The sequence below is a fragment of the Panthera tigris genome, chromosome D2 (assembly GCF_018350195.1).
Source record: "Panthera tigris isolate Pti1 chromosome D2, P.tigris_Pti1_mat1.1, whole genome shotgun sequence".
Taxonomy (NCBI): Eukaryota; Metazoa; Chordata; class Mammalia; order Carnivora; family Felidae; genus Panthera; species Panthera tigris.
The window spans coordinates 55611895-55631989 of record NC_056670.1 but is presented as its reverse complement, the minus strand read 5'-3'; the positions used below and the strand labels follow the sequence as shown (position 1 = coordinate 55631989).

The 20095-nt window shown below is 41.9% G+C and overlaps 1 protein-coding gene, 1 long non-coding RNA gene and 1 other non-coding gene across 4 annotated transcripts in view; 1 reads left to right on the top strand and 2 right to left on the bottom strand.

The window, feature by feature from the left end:
- The window catches only part of LOC122231864, a 37338-nt gene extending 34744 nt beyond the window's left edge, over window positions 1-2594 (bottom strand). The window contains exon 1 of the long non-coding RNA XR_006209134.1: window positions 2336-2594. This is a non-coding gene — a long non-coding RNA (uncharacterized LOC122231864). The remainder of the gene's footprint in view (window positions 1-2335) is intronic.
- The window catches only part of ARHGAP19 (Rho GTPase activating protein 19), a 68097-nt gene extending 54114 nt beyond the window's left edge, over window positions 1-13983 (top strand). For both annotated transcript variants that reach the window (XM_042960579.1, XM_007080129.3), the window contains exons 10-12: window positions 4725-4835; window positions 5354-5432; window positions 11108-13983. In XM_042960579.1, coding sequence (XP_042816513.1) covers window positions 4725-4835; window positions 5354-5432; window positions 11108-11112 — 195 coding nt within the window. In that variant the 3' untranslated portion in view covers window positions 11113-13983. The remainder of the gene's footprint in view (window positions 1-4724; window positions 4836-5353; window positions 5433-11107) is intronic.
- Window positions 13984-17944: 3961 nt separating this feature from the next.
- Window positions 17945-18029, bottom strand: TRNAQ-UUG. The gene has a single exon. It is a non-coding gene; the product is annotated as a tRNA-Gln (tRNA).
- Window positions 18030-20095: the final 2066 nt, after the last annotated feature.

Below are 20095 nucleotides of genomic sequence, written 5' to 3'. Positions count from 1 at the left end.
AAAAACTGTTAGTTTTTATAGCATTTTGCTGTTTCAAATTGGAGAAGGGGTTCTGTGATTGGAGAAGGGGAGAATAAAAGAAAGGTCCTTCCTTTTCTTTGGGGGCTGAGGACAGAGTCCCATTCCTGAGCAGTGTAGAGTGTTCTTTGTTTTGTGCTACACATTTCACTGCACAATTTACAAAAGCTCTTGGAGAAGTGAGGGAGTTGACAGGCTTGTGGAAATGGTTTGGGAATGGATTTTTTTTTTGAAGTTTATTTTGAGAGAGAAGAGAGAGATGGAGAGAGCGTGTGTGGCTTGTGCACCAGTGGGGGTGGGACAGAAAGAGAGAAAATCCCAAGCAGGCTCCATGCTATCAGCGTGGAGCCTGATGTGGGGCTCAAAACCCACAAACTGTGAGATCATGACCTGACCTGAAATCAAAAGTTGGCCACCTAACCAACTGAGCCCCCAGGTGCCCCCAGAAAATGGATTTTCTGATAGCCTAGTGAGTTTCAGGTAGCTGAAATTTTTGTAAGCTTATTATTTCAATCAGTTGTATATTTCCTCTGTATCAAATTACTTAAAAATCTTGTTTTTAAAACAAATACAGTATCTACTTCTGTGCTGTTGCTGCCCTCACTATGCTTGTGGGTTGAATTCACAGGTCTTCACGGATGATCTCAATTTGTGATTAAGGGATGTTGCCATTAGGTGGCAGTAGATAACCCAATTATGGGGTTCAAATTTTCAGACATAAACTAAGGCAATGTTCTGGTTAACTTGGAGAGAGGTTAAGCACAGTTCTGTGTTCTGCTGTATTTATTTTAAAAAATCGCTTTAACGTTATTAAAATCTATAAATCCAGCAACATTAAGGAGCTCTGTTTAAAAGTAAACATTATTCCCTAAAAAAATAAAGACCTTGTAATATGTATTTTTTCTGTAAGCTGCAGTTGTTAGCCATTGCTATGTCGTCTAGCCCTAATTTTGGCCTTAGCTATTATCATTAATAGAAGTTTAGAATTCACTCTCAATCCTGATCTGTGGGGGGCGAGTACCTTCTGCTACATTAGTCTTGCTTAACATCAAAATTGCCTTTGTGATCAACAGAATGAAAGAGCAACTCACAGAATGTAAAATATTTGTAAAACAAATGTCTGATAAGGAACCCAGAATATATAATGAACTCTTACAACGATAGAAAAAGAAAATTAAAAAATGGGCAAAGGACTCTGACATTTCTCCAAAGAAGATACACAAATGCCAATAAACACATGAAAATATGCTCAATATCACTTATCTTTTAGGGAAATGCAAATCAAAACCACAGTGAGATAGCAAGTCATACACAGTATGATGGCTATTATTAAAAAAACAAACAAACAGGGGTGCCTGGGTGGCTCAGTCGGTGAAGCGTCCAACTTCAGCTCAGGTCATGATCTTGCGGTCCGTGAGTTTGAGTCCCACATTGGGCTCTGTGCTGACATCTCAGAGCCTGGAGCCTGCTTCGGATTCTGTGTCCCTCTCTCTCTGCCCCTCTGCCGCTCACGCTCTGTCTCTCTCTCTCTCTCTCTCTCAAAACTAAATAAACATAAAAAAAAATAAAAAAACAAACAGAAAAGAACAAGTGTCAGGGAGGATGTGGAGAAATTGGAACCCTTGTGCACTATTGGTAGGAATGGAAAATGGCGCAGCTGCCAAGGATAACAGTGTGGCAGTTCCTCAAAAAATTAAAAGGATTTTACCATATGATTCAGCAAGTCCACTTCTGGGTACACACCCAAGAGAATCACAAGCAAGGATAAGAACCAGATATTTGTACACCCATGTTTGTAGCAGTATTATTCACAATAGCCAAAAGGTGGAAGCCACCTAAGTATCTGTTGACAGATGAATGGATACACAAAATGTTGTATATACACGCAGTGGAATACTCTTCAGCCTTAAAAAGGAAGGAAATTCTGACATATACTACAACATGAATGAACCTTGAGGACATTATGCCAAATGAAATAAACCAGTCATAAAAGAACACGTACTATGTGATGTCATTTATACGAGAGACCTAGAATAGTCTAATTCATGGAGAAAGAAAGTAGAATGGTGGTTGTTAGGGGCTAAGGGTTTGGGGCGGGGGGAGTTGGGAATTATTGTCTAGTGGGTACACAGTTTCTATTTGGGAAGATGAGAAAATTCTGGAGGTGGATGGTGTGATGGTTGCACAACAATATGAATGGAAGTAATGCCACTGAACTACATACTCAATGTGGTTAAAATGGTAAATTTTGTGTTGTGTATATTTTACTATAATTAAAAAGTAATTTATTTTGCTAGAACCCTAGCAGTATACTCACCTGCTTAGGTGTAGTTCATGAAATGAACATCCTTTTTGGTTCATTTTACTTGGAAGTCTGCATTTCCTCTGACTTCCTGTCATTGAGATTATTGATAACAAGAAAAGTTGTTAGTCAGATATTTCTCTATGTGTCAGTCAAACAAATGTTTCTTTAACTGAAGCTAGATGGTGTAGTTTTCTCTTTCTAGTGAGGTCTCTGCGGTGGCTCTAGATGTCATGCTAAGTGTTGCTTCAGATGTAAATATAGAGTAGATCCTCTTGGCAAGTGCCCACTTAACTTACTGAGAGAGAATTTAGAACTTTAGAATTATAATAGAGCTTATAATTCTGCCAGGAGAAAACATTTTAGAACAACAACTTTAAATACAAACATTAACAAATTTTATGAAACAGAAGGATAAAGTATTTTTGTTCTAAATGAAGAGACTTTTGAGCTAATAATAGAGGTTTCTGCTCAATAGAGACGGGGTAATGAAATGTCTTTTTAAAAGTTCATTGGAGGGGCGCCTGGGTGGCTCAGTCGGTTGAGCGTCCAACTTCGGCTCAGGTCATGATCTCACGGTCCATGAGTTTGAGCCCCGCGTCGGGCTCTGTGCTGACGGCTCAGAGCCTGGAGTCTGTTTCAGATTCTGTGTCTCCCTCTCTCTGACCTTCCCCCATTCATGCTCTGTCTCTCTCTGTCTCAAAAATAAATAAACGTTAAAAAAAAAAAAAAAAGTTCATTGGAAGCTTTACAGCCTGTCCTATGGCTCCTAGGATCCCCATTTCAGCTTTTCTGAGGTGATACCTGATTTCAGAAAGGAAGATGTAGTGGTCTCCTGTGTTTTAGGTATTTGATTTATATTCTGCTTTGATCCCTTTTTTGGGCTAGACCCTTTCCTCCAGAATTCCTCTCATGTAAATAATTTATTACATTGGAATATTCTTTTTTTAAAAATTTTTTTTAATGTTTATTTATTTTTGAGACAGAGAGAGACAGAGCATGAACAGGGGAGGGGCAGAGAGAGAGGGAGACACAGAATCTGAAACAGGCTCCAGGCTCTGAGTTGTCAGCACAGAGCCCGACGTGGGGCTTGAACTCACGGACTGTGAGATCATGACCTGAGCCAAAGTCGGACGCTTAACCAATCAAGCCACCCAGGCGCCCCAGGAATATTCTTTTTTTTTAAAGTTTATTTATTTATTTTGAGAGAGAGAGAGAGTGGGGGAGGGTGAGAGAGAGAGAGAATCCCAAGCAGTCTCTCCACTGTCAGCGCAGAGCCTGACACGGGGCTCAAACTCACAAACTTGAGACCATGACCTGAGCCTAAATCAAGAGTCCAGATGCTTAACCGACTGGGCCACCCAGGTGCCCCTGCATTGGAATATTCTTAATATTGCTGCTAAAATTTATATTGTAAAGTTTAATCTTTTAGTTTTGTTACATTCCTTTTTTGGGATTTAAACTTAATCTAAGAAGAAAAACGGGAAGATTTCCTCAAAGATGATAGAATTGTCACCGTCAGCTGTTACAGTAGGTTAGGTGAGCTTCTAAGCTGTTCAGAGATGAAAGGGCTTTTTGTCCTGCTCTGAATGACAATATAGGCATGTGACCCTCTTAAGAAGACCTGCATGCTCTTGTGGCTGTATTAGAAACTCTTAAAGACTCTCCCCAAATTTTCTAATCCTGTATGAGGATGTGACAGGGAGGCAGTCTTAGAGTGGACCTCGCAGAAGTGTCCTTTAGTAGGGAGGGGACTCTTAATAGCTGCCAGAGACCACATGTATTTGGGAAAAAAATTATATTGGTAAATAACTGGTGGTTTTGTTTTTTTTTTAATGTTCTTAGAAACACTGTAATTGGCCTGCATTAGCTAGTTTAAATCAACTATAAAATTGTTTCTTACATTTCAGCTATTTTAAATGTAGAGGAAAGTGATCACCTAAAGAAAGGCAATAATTTCAAGGTTTTTTGTAACATGCTTTGGACTCCTTTGTATAAGATGCCCTGGCAGAATTTATCAGAAAGCTGAAATTTTTTAATTTTTATTTTTAGTTATTTTAATTTTTGTAACTTTTTTATTTCTTTGAAAAAATTTTAAACTAAGAAACTGTAGTGGAGCACCTAGGTGGCTCAGTCAGTTAAACATCTGGCTCAAGTCATGATCTCATGGTTTGTGAATTCAAGCCCCATGTTAGACTCTGCACTGACAGCATGGAGCCAGCTTTGGATCCTCCTTCTCCCTCTCTCTCTGTCCCTCCCCTACTTGCTCGTTTTCTCTCTCTCTCTCTCAAAATAAATAAACTTAAAAAAATAAAGAAAGAAACTGTAGTTTAAAAGATCAGTATAGCTATTATACAGATAGAGTCAATCTTTATAAATCACATATTTTCTCTTCCTAAATCAGCGGAAGGTCCTGGGAAATCAGATGATGTCAGAAAAGAAAAACAAGTACCCTACTCCGGAATCTATAGCCATTGGTGAACTGAAGAGAGCCAGCAAAGAAAACATGAACTTAGTAAGATCCTGTTCTTCAGACTTTCTCTTTGTGTACATTTGTAGAAAGGAGAAATATTGCTATACTGTCTGTCATCTGTTTTATTTCCTGTTGTGTTTCTCTGAGCCATGAAATTATGCCTTTTCTTCAGTCCTTTCACGTATGTTGATGGTCAAAACAAACACACGTGGAGTTCCAGGAGAGTATAGCCAGTCATACGCAGAGGTGACAAATATGGTGAAATAGCTCCACAAAGTGCTGGAACTATTCCAGTTCTTACGGGGGGACTCTGTGGGGCAGGTAACACTGAGCTGGGCCTGCTTGACACTGCATTACTTGTTGGGTAGTCTCAGGTATACTAGACATGCTGCTTCATCAAGCCAGCAATAAAATCAATTAAGGTTAGTGATATAAATACAATCTGCCTCCGTGAAACTCTTCACACTGAAATGGAACAAGCAAATAATTCTTCTGTTAGTAGTCCGTGTATAAGAATGATATAAGCACATTTAAGCCACTATAAAATTTTCTTGTTACAGTTATTTCCTGGTTCTCCAGCTGTCACATTGATGCCAACAAGATTGAAATGGTCTGAGGGGAAGAAAGAGGGGAAAAAAGGTACTGATTATATTTATTCTTACTGAATGTAAGTCCTTTCTGCATTTAGTCAGTCAGGAGCAGTTTTTGAATTCCCAGTGTCAGAAGCAAAGTAAAATAGCAAGACTGGGTCTTTGCCCTTGAGTTCATTTAGCAGATGGTTATTGATAACATACCTAGCGCTGTCCCAGGTGCTGAGGTGCAGAGCTGTGAAGACAGCCCCCATGGTCCCTGCATTCTTGGACAGATGGGACACATGTGAACAAAATCTTAAGAATACTTGTTAAGAAAATTTAAAGCAAGTGTAAACTAATTTGTGAAACCAAGTACAGAAGTGCTAAGAATATGCTCAATAAACATGGAATAGTTATGTTCTCTTTCTGTGTAGACTTTGGCCTTGTTTACTCAGTGAGGCTTTCAGTGAATAAACAGCTGACGGATCCTGGAAATCATGTCATACAACATATTTCAGACAATAATTAGAACAAAAGATTATTTGGCACTGACTGCCAGTTGCCCAAGGCTTGGGGATGAAAAGTAGTGGCTGCTGTGCTTTCCTCTGAAGAAGCCATGTGGCCCACTGGGAGGACCAGGGGACTTGTTGTTAGACCTGATTAAAGGCATTATTCCTCTGGCCCAGGAAGACCATTCATTCTCTCTGAGCTTGTTTCCTTCTCTGAAAATAAGGATAATAGTTATATCTAGTTCACAGATATCTTGTGAGGCTTCATTGAAATAGTGTTTTAGAAGCATTGACAAGTAGTGCTAGTGTGACTAGAGAAAAATGGTTGAGACTTGGTCTTATTTTAAAAGGCTCCTGTGGCAGATGAAGTGATCTCTGGTTTGACATGTGCACTTTACTAATGAGACCTGAGCATAATTATGATTTGAGATATCAGCAATAGAAAGAGAACAAAAATCCAATCCTTATGGATAAATCTTTATTCTTTTCTAAAAGATTAGATTTCAGTATAGTCTTTTTTAAAAATTTTATTGATTTTATTTTTTTTAAATTTATATCAAAATTAGTTAGCATATAGTGCAACAATCATTTCAGGAGTAGATTCCTTAATGCCCCTTACCCATTTAGCCCATCCCCCCCTCCCACAACCCCTCCAGTAACTCTCTGTTTGTTCTCTATATTTAAGAGTCTCTTCTGTTTTGTCCCCCTCCCTGTTTTTATATTTTTGCTTCCCTTCTCTTAGGTTCATCTGTTTTGTATCTTAAATTCCTCATATGAGTGAAGTCATATCTGTCTTTCTCTGACTGACTAATTTCACTTAGCATAATACCCTCTAGTTCCAGCCATGTAGTTGCAAATGGCAAGATTTCATTCTTTTTGATTGCCTAGTAATACTCCATTGTATGTGTATACCGCATCTTCTTTATCCATTCATCTGTTGATGGACATTTGGGCTCTTTCCATACTTTGGCTATTGTCAGTAGTGCTGCCATAAACATTGGGGTGCATGTGTCCCTTCGAAACAGCATACCTGTATCCCTTGGATAAATACCTAGTAGTGCAATTGCTGGGTTGTAGGGTAGTTCTATTTTTAATTTTTTGAGGAACCTCCATACTGTTTGCCAGAGTGGCTGCACCAGCTTGCATTCCCAGATTTCAGTATAGTCTTATTCCTTATCCTTGAATGAATTATCTGAGCTCTTTTTCTTTCCATCTTCGGACTTAAAGGAGGGGCTGTCTGATTGAGGCAAATTGGGTGTTTGAGTTATGTGTGTCTAAATATTTTTACCTAACCTATATATCCATGAATCAAAGCTAAGTATAAGTTATTTTTGAAGGATACATTGTTTTGTATCCATTATACCTTTTGTGGCTTTCATTTTTTAAAATAATCAAGAAATAATAAGTCTTTTTATATTGACAGTTCTACTTTCAGGAGAGAGAAATAAGCCAGGTTCAGGGTGCCTGGTTGGCTTAGTTGGTTGAGCATCCAACTTTGACTCAGGTCATGAGCTCATGGTTCCATTAGTGTGTTCGAGCCCTGCATGGGGTTCTCTGCTGTCAGCGCAGAGCCTGTTTTGGATCCTCTGTCCCCCTCTCTCTGCACCTCCCCGGTTTGTGCTCTCTCTCTCAAAAATAAACAGTTAAAAAAAAAAGAAAAAAAAAAGAAGCCAGGTTCATATTTTACCAAGAAGATTTTTTAATTTTTATAAAAAAAATTTTTATGTTTTTTTTATTCATTTTTGAGAGACAGAGCAGGGGAGGGGCAGAGAGAGAGAGAGGGAGACACAGAATCCGAGGCAGGCTCCAGGCTGTCAGCTGTCAGCACAGAGCCCAATGTGGGGCTCGAACCCATGAACCATGAGATTGTGACCTGTGCTGAAGTCGGGCACTTAACTGACTGAGCCACCCAGGTGCCCCTTACCAAGAAGATTTAGAGCAAGGGTTCTTGAGCTGTTCCTGTGGACCTTCTAAAGGCTCTGATAAAGTTCCTAGTATTGTTAATGTTATTTCATTTGTAGATGCCTATGTATGTTTTTTTGGAGGACAGAATATATAGTTTTGTTAGATTCTCAAAAATGTTAGTGATTCAGTTGTGCCTGGCTGACTTGGTAGAGCATGCAACTCTCTCTCTTTTTAATGTTGATTCCTTTTTGAGAGAGAGAGACAGAGACAAAGAGGGAGAGAGCATGAGCGGTAGAGGAGCAGAGAGAGAGGAGGGCACAGGATCCAAAGTGGGCTCCACACTGAAAGCAGTGAGCCGGATGCGGGGCTCAAATTCATGAACTCTGAGATCTTGACCTGGGCTGAAGCTGAACGCTCAACCAACTGAGCCATCCAGGTGCCCTGAGAATGTGACTTTTGATCTCAGGGTCGTGAGTTCAAGCCCCATGTTGGGCGTGGAGCCTACTTAAAAATTAAAAAAAAAAAAAAAAAAATGTTAAGGATTCAGAATAGTGGGAGCCCACAGTTAATGAGCACCTTTGATTGGATTAGGCAGTGGCATTTTCGCTTTGCCCTCCCCTTAGTCATTTCCTCCATCTTGAAAAGCCTTCCTTGGCTGTCATGATGATATCCTATTCTTATTCTCCTTCCTTGTTAATTCTTTTCCACTTCTGTGGTGGCTTACTGTTGCTGGTCTACCTCTGCTTCCTGTTTTTAAGTGATCTGTCTTGAGTTCCCTGCTTATCTCTGCTCTTGCTTTTTCCCTCTCAGCAGCTTGGGCTAATCCACTGCTCTATTCTCTCTTTAGGATAACTGCTCCCAGACCTGCATCTCCAGATCTGAATTCTCTTCCAGTTTCCAAGGACACAGATCCACTTACCTGCTGTCTGATTCTTTTAATGCAATGAATATAACTAAATTTTTTTAATAGTTATTTGGAAATCTTTATTCGTATTTTTTTTCCATAATTAATTAGATTTTATTCAAAATTCTTTGGATTAAAAACTGCTGTGAAAAATTACAAATTTTCAAGTTATACATCGAAGCTCCAGGTTTCTCCTGTTTAAATCTTAGCCAAAAATGCTATAATAGAAAGTACTGTGAAGTTTTCTTTTTTTTCCTGATTTTATTTTTTATTTTTTAAAATTTACATCCAAATTAGTTAGCATATAGGGCAACAATGATTTCAGGAGTAGATTCCTTAGTGCCCCTTACCCATTTAGCCCATCCCCCCTCCCACAACCCCTCCAGTAGCCCTCTGTTTGTTCTCCATATTTATGAGTCTCTTATGTTTTGTCCCCCTCCCTGTTTTTATATTATTTTTGTTTCCCTTCCTTTATGTTCATCTGTTTTGTCTCTTAAAGTCCTCATATGAGTGAAGTCATATGATATTTGTTTCTCTGACTAATTTCACTTAGCAAAATACCATCCAGTTCCATCCACGTGGTTGCAAATGGCAAGATTTCATTCTTTTTGATTGCTGAGTAATACTCCACTGTGTGTGTGTGTGTACCACATCTTCTTTATCCATTCATCCATCAGTGGACATTTGGGCTCTTTCCATACTTTGGCTATTGTTGATAGTGCTGCTATAAACATGGGGGTGCATTTGTCCCTTCGAAACAGCACACCTGCATCCCTTGGATAGATGCCTAGTAGTGCAGTTGCTGGGTCATAGGGTAGTTTTGTTTTTAGTTTTTTGAGGAACCTCCAAACTGTTCCAGAGTGGCTGCACCAGCTTGCATTCCCAATATAACTAGATTTTTTGATGGTGATTTTATAAAAGGAACAAATATTATTTGAGGGAAATAATGTAATTTAATTATCATCATCAAGAAAACACTCTAGGAGCGCCTAGGTAGCTCAGTCAGTTGAGCATCTGACATGATTCTGGCTCAGGTCATGATCCCAGGGTCATGGAATTGAGCCCCGCATCAGGCTGAGTGTGGAGCCTGCTTAAGATTCTCTCTTTTTCTCCTTCTGCCCCTCCTACCCACCTTACCTGCACCTGCGCTTTCTCTCTAAAATTAAAAAGGAAAAAAAAAACAAAAAAAAAAGAACACGCTCTCCAAAGAGATTTATTTAGCAGAGGGTTTCTCAACCTGCTTCTGTGGACATTTTGGGTCAGATAATTCTTTGTTGTATGAGCTACCCTGTACATTGTACCATGGTTAGCACATCCCTTAGTCTCTACCCATTAGATGCCAGTAGCACCCTTCCCCCAGTTTTGACAACCCAGAATGCCTCCAAACATTGCCAAGTGTCCTCTGGGGACCCCCAGATGAGAATTGCTGATGTAGCACTTCCTTATTAATGAGCATTACTTTCAGTAGTTAGAATCTTACCCATTCTTCAAAGCCTAACCTGAACCACACATCTCCCCTTTGAAACCTTCTTTGGCTAACCCAGCCAGATGTGCGTTTTCCTTTGGATTCTTGTGGACACTACTAAAATGTTGACATTTAGTATGATTTATCGTCATTATTTACTTCACTTGTATCATCTAATATCTGTAGCTAGTTTCTTTTCTGAAAGACAGGGCCAGACTTAAGAATATATTTGTGGTCTCCTGTCTCCTGTTCTTTTTCTCCCAGTAATGACATCTAGTAGGCATTTAGTAAACATTTGCTGGTGAGAGGCGTAGTAGTGGTAAGAACATGAGCTCTGCATTCAGTTAGGCTTTGGTTCATTTCCCAGCTTTGCTGCTCAATAGCTATTTATCTTGGGGCAAGTTAACTTGTGTAGGCTTCAGATTCTTCACCTGTAAAATGGCAAGAGTGTTATCTCATGCACAAATTGTTATGAAGATAAATGAGATAAGGTATATAAGAAACTCAGAGCAGTAAAGTGGTAGCTTTTATTGTCATTACATTTTTTAATTTAATTTAATTTAGTTTAATTTAATTTATTTATTTTTAATCTTTATTTTTTGAGAGGTGGGGGAGGGGCAGAGAGAGAGGAAGACACAGAATCCGAAGCAGGCTCCAGGCTCTGAGCTGTCAGCACAGTGTCTGATGTGAGGCTCAAACTCATGAACCATGAGATCATGACCTGAGCCGAAGTTGTATGCTTAACCAGTTGAGCCACCCAGGTGTCCCAAGTTGTTACAATGAACTGAGATTAGGGCAAGTGGACAAAGTGATGTTTATTTGATAGAGAGTCAGAAATTCTCAAGCTATTGAACCTTCAGTTTGTAGAAATATTAAGTGTAGATTCTCTAGCTTTTAGGTGGGATGTTTGCAAAAAGAAATGTTTATAAATGTGCTTAATGTTCTTGTTTTTCTTTCAGCCTAGGGTTCCCCTAAAGGATCCAGAGTTCTCCTGTTGTCCACCCAGAATTTTCTCTTTAGTGGGCCAGGTATCATTACCGCTCGTGGAGAAGCTTGGACTTGCAGCCTGCTTGCTGCATTTTGAATTGTGAGAGTCACCTAATCCTGTGACCTGACTGACACCTCTAACCCCACTCACTGGATAATGTCTATAGACTCTGCCTACTGAATGAGTGCTGGCATCTCTCTCTTTCTCTCTCTTTGAAAATATCATGGGGAAACCACTGAACTAGCCAACCAGCTCACACAGCGCAGTAAATGGGCAGGACCAGGTGGGCTTCAGTGCTCATTCCATGTATTTGTTCAGGCAGATATTATTTTTAAAAATATGAAAGTTGTGCTCAACTGTCAGTGATTTTTTTAAAAAGTACTGTCAATCCTAGTGGGTTGATACTATTTTTAACTGATATTTGGGGCTTTTCTCTGTTTTGTTAGTGTTGGGGGTATTTTGGTTGTTTCTTGTTTGTTTGTTGTTGTCTTTTTTAAAGCCATTTTTCGGATAGGTACTCTAAATTGCCTCTAAGACAGGTATCTTTCCCTTCTTTTTCACCTTAAGCTTTGGGAAAGCTCTTTGTCTCATGAGGCTGTACTCCTCAATATCATTTGTGTCCAAAGAACTTAACAGCTTTCCCGGAAATTTACAAATTATTTCTTGGGCCTGAGATTGCAGGGTATTTGGCCTGTGGCATTGAAAAGGGAGAATTCAGAATGATAGAATATTTTAACAAATGTCATTTGTTAAACTTTGTCTCTTCCTCCCTCCTTGCATCTCTCCCTCCTTCCCTCTCTTCCCCTTTCCTCAGTGATGCCAAAGTAATTGTGTGGTTGCTGAACTCGTCTCTTTCATTCAGTCTCCTCTCACCTAAAACATCTCTGGTGCCAGTACTTCTGTGCCAAATCACTGTGACTCAAGGAAAGTCACTGATGGCTTAATAGAGGTTTGCTGATACATCTGAGTGTAGTGGAAGCTCTGGAGTGTGACTAGGATGGGGCCAGCTGGCTTTATGACCATGGTGACTCCTTGTGGATGGGATTATATTGCATCCTTCTAAGGGATGGTGTGTGCCGGCTGGACTGTCTCCTGAGAGCAAGCTGGAGCCACAGGGAGGAAGCCAGCATCACTCTGCAGGGCTGGGAGGATTTAAAGGAGCATCCTTTAAAGGCATCCTTTGTTCTCCTTTGGAAGCAGTTAAGGCTTATCACCAGTGCTTGAGGAGGGTTGCTGCGCTGCCCCCTCCTCGTCAGGATGGGCAAGGGAGTGGTCTGGAGGTGGGGCTGGGGCTTTGACCTGGTTGGGGATGTTCACGTGCATTGGAGGTGAGCGGTGGCATGGCTTTGATCCGGTGTGCGGACTCACTGCCCGGAGAGCGGTGTGTGGCCGGCGAGGACGTTCGGAGCGGGCCTGCTCTATTAAGCTGCGCGGCTGCTCTTGCCCTGTGCTGGAGCTGAGTCAAGCTCTGTGCGGAAGCAGTTGCCCGGCAAAGTATGATTTGCTGACTATCTTCAAACTATTGAAAAAGCTGTGTTTCTCCTGAAACAGAAGATGACTCTGCGGGCAGCATGCTTCGGTTTTGTGTCCAGGTGTCAGTCCTCTTCCGTGCCTCCTGTTTCATTTGCTGCTGTAACAGCAGTAGTGAAAGGAAATGTAAAATTTGGCTTTCCAATTCAATGGATTGTGAACGGTAGATGGTGAGGAGTATAAACCTATATAGAATCCCTTTTCTCTAAAACAGTTTTATGTCATTCTTAAAAATATTTTTAGCAAATTCACTTATGTAGATTTCTATTTGGCTTTTTTCTTATTGAGAAAATAAGCACCAGCTACCAGTGAATGCAAACAGATGCTGCTTTTGGTATGACCAGACTGAAGTAATGCTCTCCCTTAACTCTGTAGTTCATTTCTTTATTCGTCTAAATGTTTCATCTCAGAGTGGCGTGGTCAGTTAAACACGCCTGGCATCAGGTGGAGAGAGCAGGGCAGTGACCTGATAGCTCCCTCTCATCAGGTTTGTTCTGGCGTTCTATTTGAGGAAGGTGGCTGAGATTTAGGAGACTTTCTTTGGTTGGATGGAATTGATACCCCAGGGTAGTGTTCTGGCACCAGGATGGTGAGAAAGATGCTTGTCACACGCACATGCTTTTATATAGCTCGCTCCCTTGGGCAATTTGTGTGTATTCGGGTATGTGTGTTTCATTTAAGTTATTTATTAAATATACTTTCCCTTGCTTAAAGGATGTGATAGGTAATTTTTTAATAGAAGCTGTGATCCAGTTGGAATCCAAATTTGAGAAATAAACAGCATAACCTTCTGCCTTACAATATGTAAGCGTTCTAATCCTGTGGAATCTTACGGAGAACTCAAAGACAAAAGCCCTTTGTCATTTGCCACAGAAGGGTACTGTCTCCCTTCTGACTTGGTGGGCGGGTATTCTTGAGCCAGTATTTAACAGTTTTTTAATCTATAAGATGTTTTTTTAATCTGTTATGTTTATTTTTCATGTTGGAACAGTCTCTTTGGAAATGCCTCTTCTTATGATTTTTAAGATTTCATTTCTTTCTGGGGTCAGTTGCGATGGATTCTGATATGTCAGTGCAGGGCAGTGTATTTGTGCCAGTGGGCATGAGCATGGAAACACAGAGCACCGCCTTGGTTCACATCACTGGGTGAATCAGTGAAAACCATAGTCACTGGGGTTTCTAACCTTTTATAATGACACACTTTTGCACTGGGACCAGTGAGTCTGGTTTGAAAAACTCCACTGCCGGGGCGCCTGGGTGGCGCAGTCGGTTAAGCGTCCGACTTCAGCCAGGTCACGATCTCGCGGTCCGTGAGTTCGAGCCCCGCGTCAGGCTCTGGGCTGATGGCTCGGAGCCTGGAGCCTGTTTCCGATTCTGTGTCTCCCTCTCTCTCTGCCCCTCCCCCGTTCATGCTCTGTCTCTCTCTGTCCCAAAAATAAATTAAAAACGTTGAAAAAAAAAAAAATTAAAAAAAAAAAAAAAAAAAAAAAGAAAAACTCCACTGCCGCAGCGAAAGAAGATTAGAAGATACTGATGATACCTGAGTGCCAAAACATGTCAAAGGAGATGGTTGTTTACAAATCGTAACTGAAGCGGCAGTTGGTCCTCCACACACTCTTCACCCTGAATATCTTTCTAGGGTCTGTCAGGAATGACAAGGGAGCACCCTTGGGAAATGGAGCAGTGCAGGGCTGTTGACGGCGATGACCACTGCAGAGGCAGCTCTTTGTTGGCCTGTGAGGAAGCCAGCAGATCCCAGAGTGTCGGAGCAGAGCCTTTCCTCCCAGATAGCAGTGTTTTTGTGCTGCTTCCCTCGCAGGAGCCTCTGTTAGGGTATGGTTTAAAATACTGCCTCCTAGGAGAAGCTGTGGTCATCGCAACTGTGCCTCGCAGTGACCAGCTGTGTGGCCCATGCTTACCTGGGGCAGCCATCTTTGGGAATGGACTTCTCTAGACTCTCGCTGCTTCCTTACTTCACACAGGGCCTCATGCAAATGCTGGAAGGTCCTTTCTAAGTAGATTTCCCTTTTCCCAGGGAGAACCTCATCCCTGTCCCCTCCACCCTGAAGCTTTTGTACTAAAGACAAGACCTTGATCTAAACCTGGATACCGGCATTTGGCAAGATTGCTCTAGAATCTGGGGAAGATTTGGGTTCCTAAGATGCACAAGCTTTTCAAACCAGTGGTAATTAACCCAATCTAAAACTCCCCAGGGAAAAGCTAGCTTCCCTAGCAGCCAATGCCAACGTGTAGTGGAGAGTCAGTGCAGGAGCTAGTGAGGAGGTGGGGTGGTAATAGTCTGAGCGCATGCGTTGCCATGGAAGCTGGAGTGTGCGAGGCCACGGCCTGGGGGCTAGAGAGCCATTGAGCAGAGCACTTGCCCACACTTGCTGGGAGCCTGGCAGAGCCTATTGGGAAAAAAACGCTCCTGCCCCGGGGCCCTTCATAGCAGGGGCTGCCCTCCCATTCTCCCTGAGCTCCCTCAACACGGAAACAAGGTTTCTTAACTGTTTCACCATTTTTTGTATATCATTCTTATTTGACTATATATCGGATATATCTATGTAACTGTAAAGAAACAACCATATGCACTGTCTTTTTTATTCATGTAATATTCTGAAATTAAATCTTTTGTTTCATATCCATAGGCTTTGACTGGTCTCTTAATTCCAATTTTCACTGATAGATTATCTTAAGGAGAGATTGCTTCTTAAAAAATTTTTTCTCCTTAGTTTTATTGAGATATTGACAAAGAGGTTGGCCTCTTATTCTGAGGAATATGAAACCTGTCTAAGAAAATCACCCCTGGCTTGTTTTCTAGCTGAGTAGATGAAGTTCACTGGGAGTGGGGCTTTTGGCTGATAAGAAATGGGATTGGAACCTCTGGGAAGTCTGAGCTTTCTGGTGTCCTGTGGTTGAGTCTAGAATGTTTTGCACAGATTCAGTCTCTCACATGATTTTATTTCCTTGTGTAAAGATAAGGAATGACAGGGTGCCTGGCTGGCTCAGTTGGTGGAGCGTGTGACTCTTGATCTCAGGGTTGTGGGTTCGAGCACCACATCAGGCGAAGAGATTACTTAAAATCTTAAAAAAAAAGGGAATGACGGTTATAATGACAGTAAAAACCGATTGATATTTTCATCTAGGGTAACAAGTTGAGGTGTTTAGACAACCTGGTTGAAATGTTTCTGCCACTTATGATGTATATGACCTTGGGGATGTACCCTCATCTGTAAGGTGGGGATAATGGCATCTTGTCTCAATAATGCTATGTAAGGGCTTAGGAGATGTAAGGGCTTGGCAAAAAGTCTTTTTTTTTTTTTTAATTTTTTTAATGTTTATTTACTTTTGAGAGAGAGGGAGAGACAGAGGTACGAGTAGGGGAGGGGCAGAGAGAGGGAGACAGAATCTGAAGCAGGATCCAGGCACTGAGCTGTCAGCACAGAGCCCGATGCAGGGCTCGAACTCACGAACCGTGAGATCATGACCTGAGCCAAAGTCAGACGCTTAACCAACTGAGCCACCCAGGTGCCCAATTTTTTTTTTGAAGTATTTAATTTATTTTTTATTTTTTAAAATTTACATCCAAATTAGTATATAGTGAAGCAATGATTTCAGTAGATTCCTTAATGCCCTTTACCCATATAACCCATTCCCCCTCCCACAACCCCTCCAGCAACCCTCGGTTTGTTCTCCATATTTATGAGTCTCTTTTGTTTTGTCCCCCTCCCTGTTTTTATATTATTTTTGTTTCCCTTCCCTTATGTTCGTCTGCCCCAATTTTTTTTTAATGTTTATTTTGAGAGAGAAAAAAGTGCAAGTGGGGGAGGGGCAGAGAGAGGAAGAGAGAGAATTCCAAGCAGTCTCCATGCTGTTAGTGTGGCTCGAACTCACAAAACATGAGATCATGACCTGAGGTGAAACCAAGAGTCGGACACTTAATTGACTGAGCCACCCAGGTGCCCCTCGTAAGAAGTTTTAGTCTGGGGGTCTGTGATTGTGCTTTGGAACATTGTTTGCCCTTGTAATTCTATGTAAAATTTTGTGTACATTTGAATTTTTCTAAGGGAGAGATTTTGTAGCTTCCACAAGAATCCCAGAGGAGTCCTTGACCACTAAAATACCGAGAACCACGAGCCTTCCACTCTGCCTGGCAGATGGCAAGTATTCATTAGATGTTAATTCTCTCTCTGTCTCTGCCAAGAATACATTTTATAAGCAGCAGGTTATTGATGCTGACATAGTTATTTTTGATAACAAAGGAGTTACTTAAATCTGTACTGAAATAAAACCGCTGCAGTTGTCTTTACTCCATTACCTACCCATGTGCTCCTCGTTTGCCATGTAGGCTCCCTGGGTGCTGCACAGAACTGTCTGTCTCTCTCCCCAGCCCCCGGGGGCCAACTCATATATTATTTACTGTAAAGAAAGGAGCCACATCTTTTTCCAGAGAGTGAATCATGGAGAGACTCATAGATAGCACATGGGAAACTGAGTAATGCAAAAGAAAAGGAAAAAGTGTGGAGGAGACGAGTTATTTTGAAAAATAGGAGGAGGTTCAAAATGCCTAGTACAGTGCTGGGCACATTATCTATACTTGAATTGTAGAAAGGAATGAAGAAGCCAGATATGCATTAAATAGCAGAAAGGGAAGATGGGAAACAGAACTGGGAAAAGGTTTCCTTAGCCTCCCCTTCCTCCTGGGCTAGTTCTGTGGCCTCTGTCCCCTGGAGTGGGCTGCCCGCTTTTTGCTCCTACCTACATCTCTGAATTAAAAGCATACGGTGGGGGTGCCTGGGTGGTTCAGTTGTTTGAGCGTCCGACTTCGGCTCAGGCCATGATCTCACAGTTTGTGAGTTTAAGCCCTGCAACGGGCTCGTGGCTGTCAGCGCAGAGCCTGCTTGGGATCCTCTGTACCCCTCTCTCTATGCCCCTTCCTTGCTCTCACTGTCTCAAAAAATTAAAAAATGAAGAATAAGTAAAGGCATATGGCGGTGGGGATGGTAAGGAGCCTGAACCCCAGGCTAGAGGGTTGTGGTGTGGAGTTCATCATGATTGTTTAGATATTTTTAAGTCCCAGCCCCTTAATTTCTCCATGAAAAGCAAAAACAAAAATTGGGGTGGAGCAATGGCCAAGATTTGTTCCATCTTGATCATTAATATCTTTTTTTTTTTTTAACGTTTATTCATTTTAGAGAGACAGAGAGTGAGCAGGGGAGGGGGAGAGAGGGAGACACAGAATCCAAAGCAGGCTCCAGGCTCTGAACTGTCAGCACAGAGCCCGACGTGGGGCTCGAACCCACAAACTGTAAGATCATGACCTGAGCCAAAGTCAGATGCTCAACCGACTGAGCCACCCAGGCACCCCGATCATTAGTATCTTTTATCAGCAGCATCTGGTGCCCAGACCCCAAGTCTTCTACCTTGGCACCGGGATGGAGGTTAGCAGGAGGAGCCACTGGTGTCATTGCTAGCTTCCGCTTTCGTTCCCAGAAATAATCCTTTTAAAATTTGTGGTGCCTTGGTACTGAGGACTGCTTAATTCAGTTGAACCACAGAGAAAAGAAACAGACTGTCTAAAGGTTGTTAGTGCAGAAGCCGTTCGTCAACATCGGTGTAGGCAAGTAAAGGTTGCTTTTAAGAGCTGCTCCTGTCCATGAACTTCCCAATTTCCCATCTTGAAATAAGACTATGGTAGGGGCTCTAAGGAGTTCAAGCCTCCCGTGAATGAAACACTAATGCCACCATTTATCAAGTACTTACAACGTACGAAGCCTCGTGCTAGCCAACGAATGCCTTATCTCACTAAAGTCACACGTGTCTGTAAAGTATTGTTCTCTCCAATTTTATAATAGGAGACATAGGAAGGGTCTAATGTATCCAATGTCAGCTAAAAAGCAGTAGAGTCAGGATTAGCATGCAGGGCTGCCTGACTTCAAGAACTGTGGTCTCATACAGGAGTTACACATCCAGTGTCTAAAAGAGCCAGGAGGGAAATGCAAGGTTGTGAAAACAACTGCTTCAAGAGATTGAAAAACGGCATAGGAGCCAAATACAACTCCTCCACAGCCTGGATTTGGCCCACGAGCTCCACTCGGCATCCTCTGTGTGACACTGCTGCGCATCTCCTGGCGGGGCCCTGGGTCTGCGTAGGACGTTCTCCTGAGCTTCTCAGTGCTGGCTCTGGGAGACAGGAGGCGTGCCTGTCAAGAATGGCATTTGGATGCAGGAGGGGGGTGTCCACCATAACCACCCCCTTCCCCTGACTGCTGGGAACTGCTCATTTCTTTGCTCTCTCACAGGCACTGTTGGATATGGTAACCCCTCATCTTAAAAGGATATCGAGAACCTGAAATATGGCAGTCTGAACTGCGATGTGCTCTCCGTGTGAAATACACCCCAGAATTCAAAGCCTTAGTAAGGCAAACAGCATGTGAAAATGTCTCCATTTTTATAAGAATTACATGTTGAAATGATATTTTGGATATCCCGGGCTAATAAATTATACCACTAAAATGAATTTTACTTGTTTCTTTTTTTTTACCTTTTTAATTAACATGGTCACTGGAAAATGTTAATTTACGTAAATGGCTCATGTTATAGTGATGTGTTCCAGAGCCTCTGGGGCTCTAATCCTAAGCTGTCCTTTCTTTCCCAGAACCTACTCCTCAACTCCAGTGGCATCTGTGGCCACATCTTCTCTTTTCCTTTAGTCATGAGACCATCCTGGAGAGGGGAGGGAAGGTCACAGGAAAGGTGGTAAAAGGTTTAGCCGCCGGCTCTCTGGGATTGGCTCCTGCCTGCTATGGCTGGCCATGGGAATGCCTCTGCTCCTGGTGTGCACAGCCCTGGGGGCTGCTGGGATTTGCTACAAGGGGACTTCAAGTCAGGGTGTGCACCGAGCACGGCCTGCTTCTCCCAGAGGCGACGCTGCCCTTCAGTGTTTGTCCGTGTTGTGATCCGTCAAGATCTTTTTTAAGTTAATGAATTCATAATAAGGTGTGTGTGTGTGTGTCCTGTAGTTTCTATGTGGATAAAAATGTAGCTGTAAAGTGTAGAAACTGAAATTTGTGGGTGTTAAGGGTCTTCATCTTCCCAAATGCAGGGAACTAGTGATGAATTCTCTAAAAGCAAAGGAAGAGGAAGTTGTGCTGGTCAGAGCAGGAAAGAAAACGTTAAAAATGTAACCTCCTTCCTCATGACCAACCGTTTTGGGCATAAAACACCCATTAATTTCTCTGTTCAGCTTACAGGCCTGGGGCCAGGGCCTTCTGCCGGCCCAGATGAAAAGCCACTGGGATTTACTGGAAACCTAATCACCCAGTAATCCAGGCTTTATTAAGTACTTTAATGTAACTGGAATTGACCATTAATGAGAGGTCTTGTACTGCAGCCACTTCTTGAACGCTTGCTGTGGGAATTGTGTGCA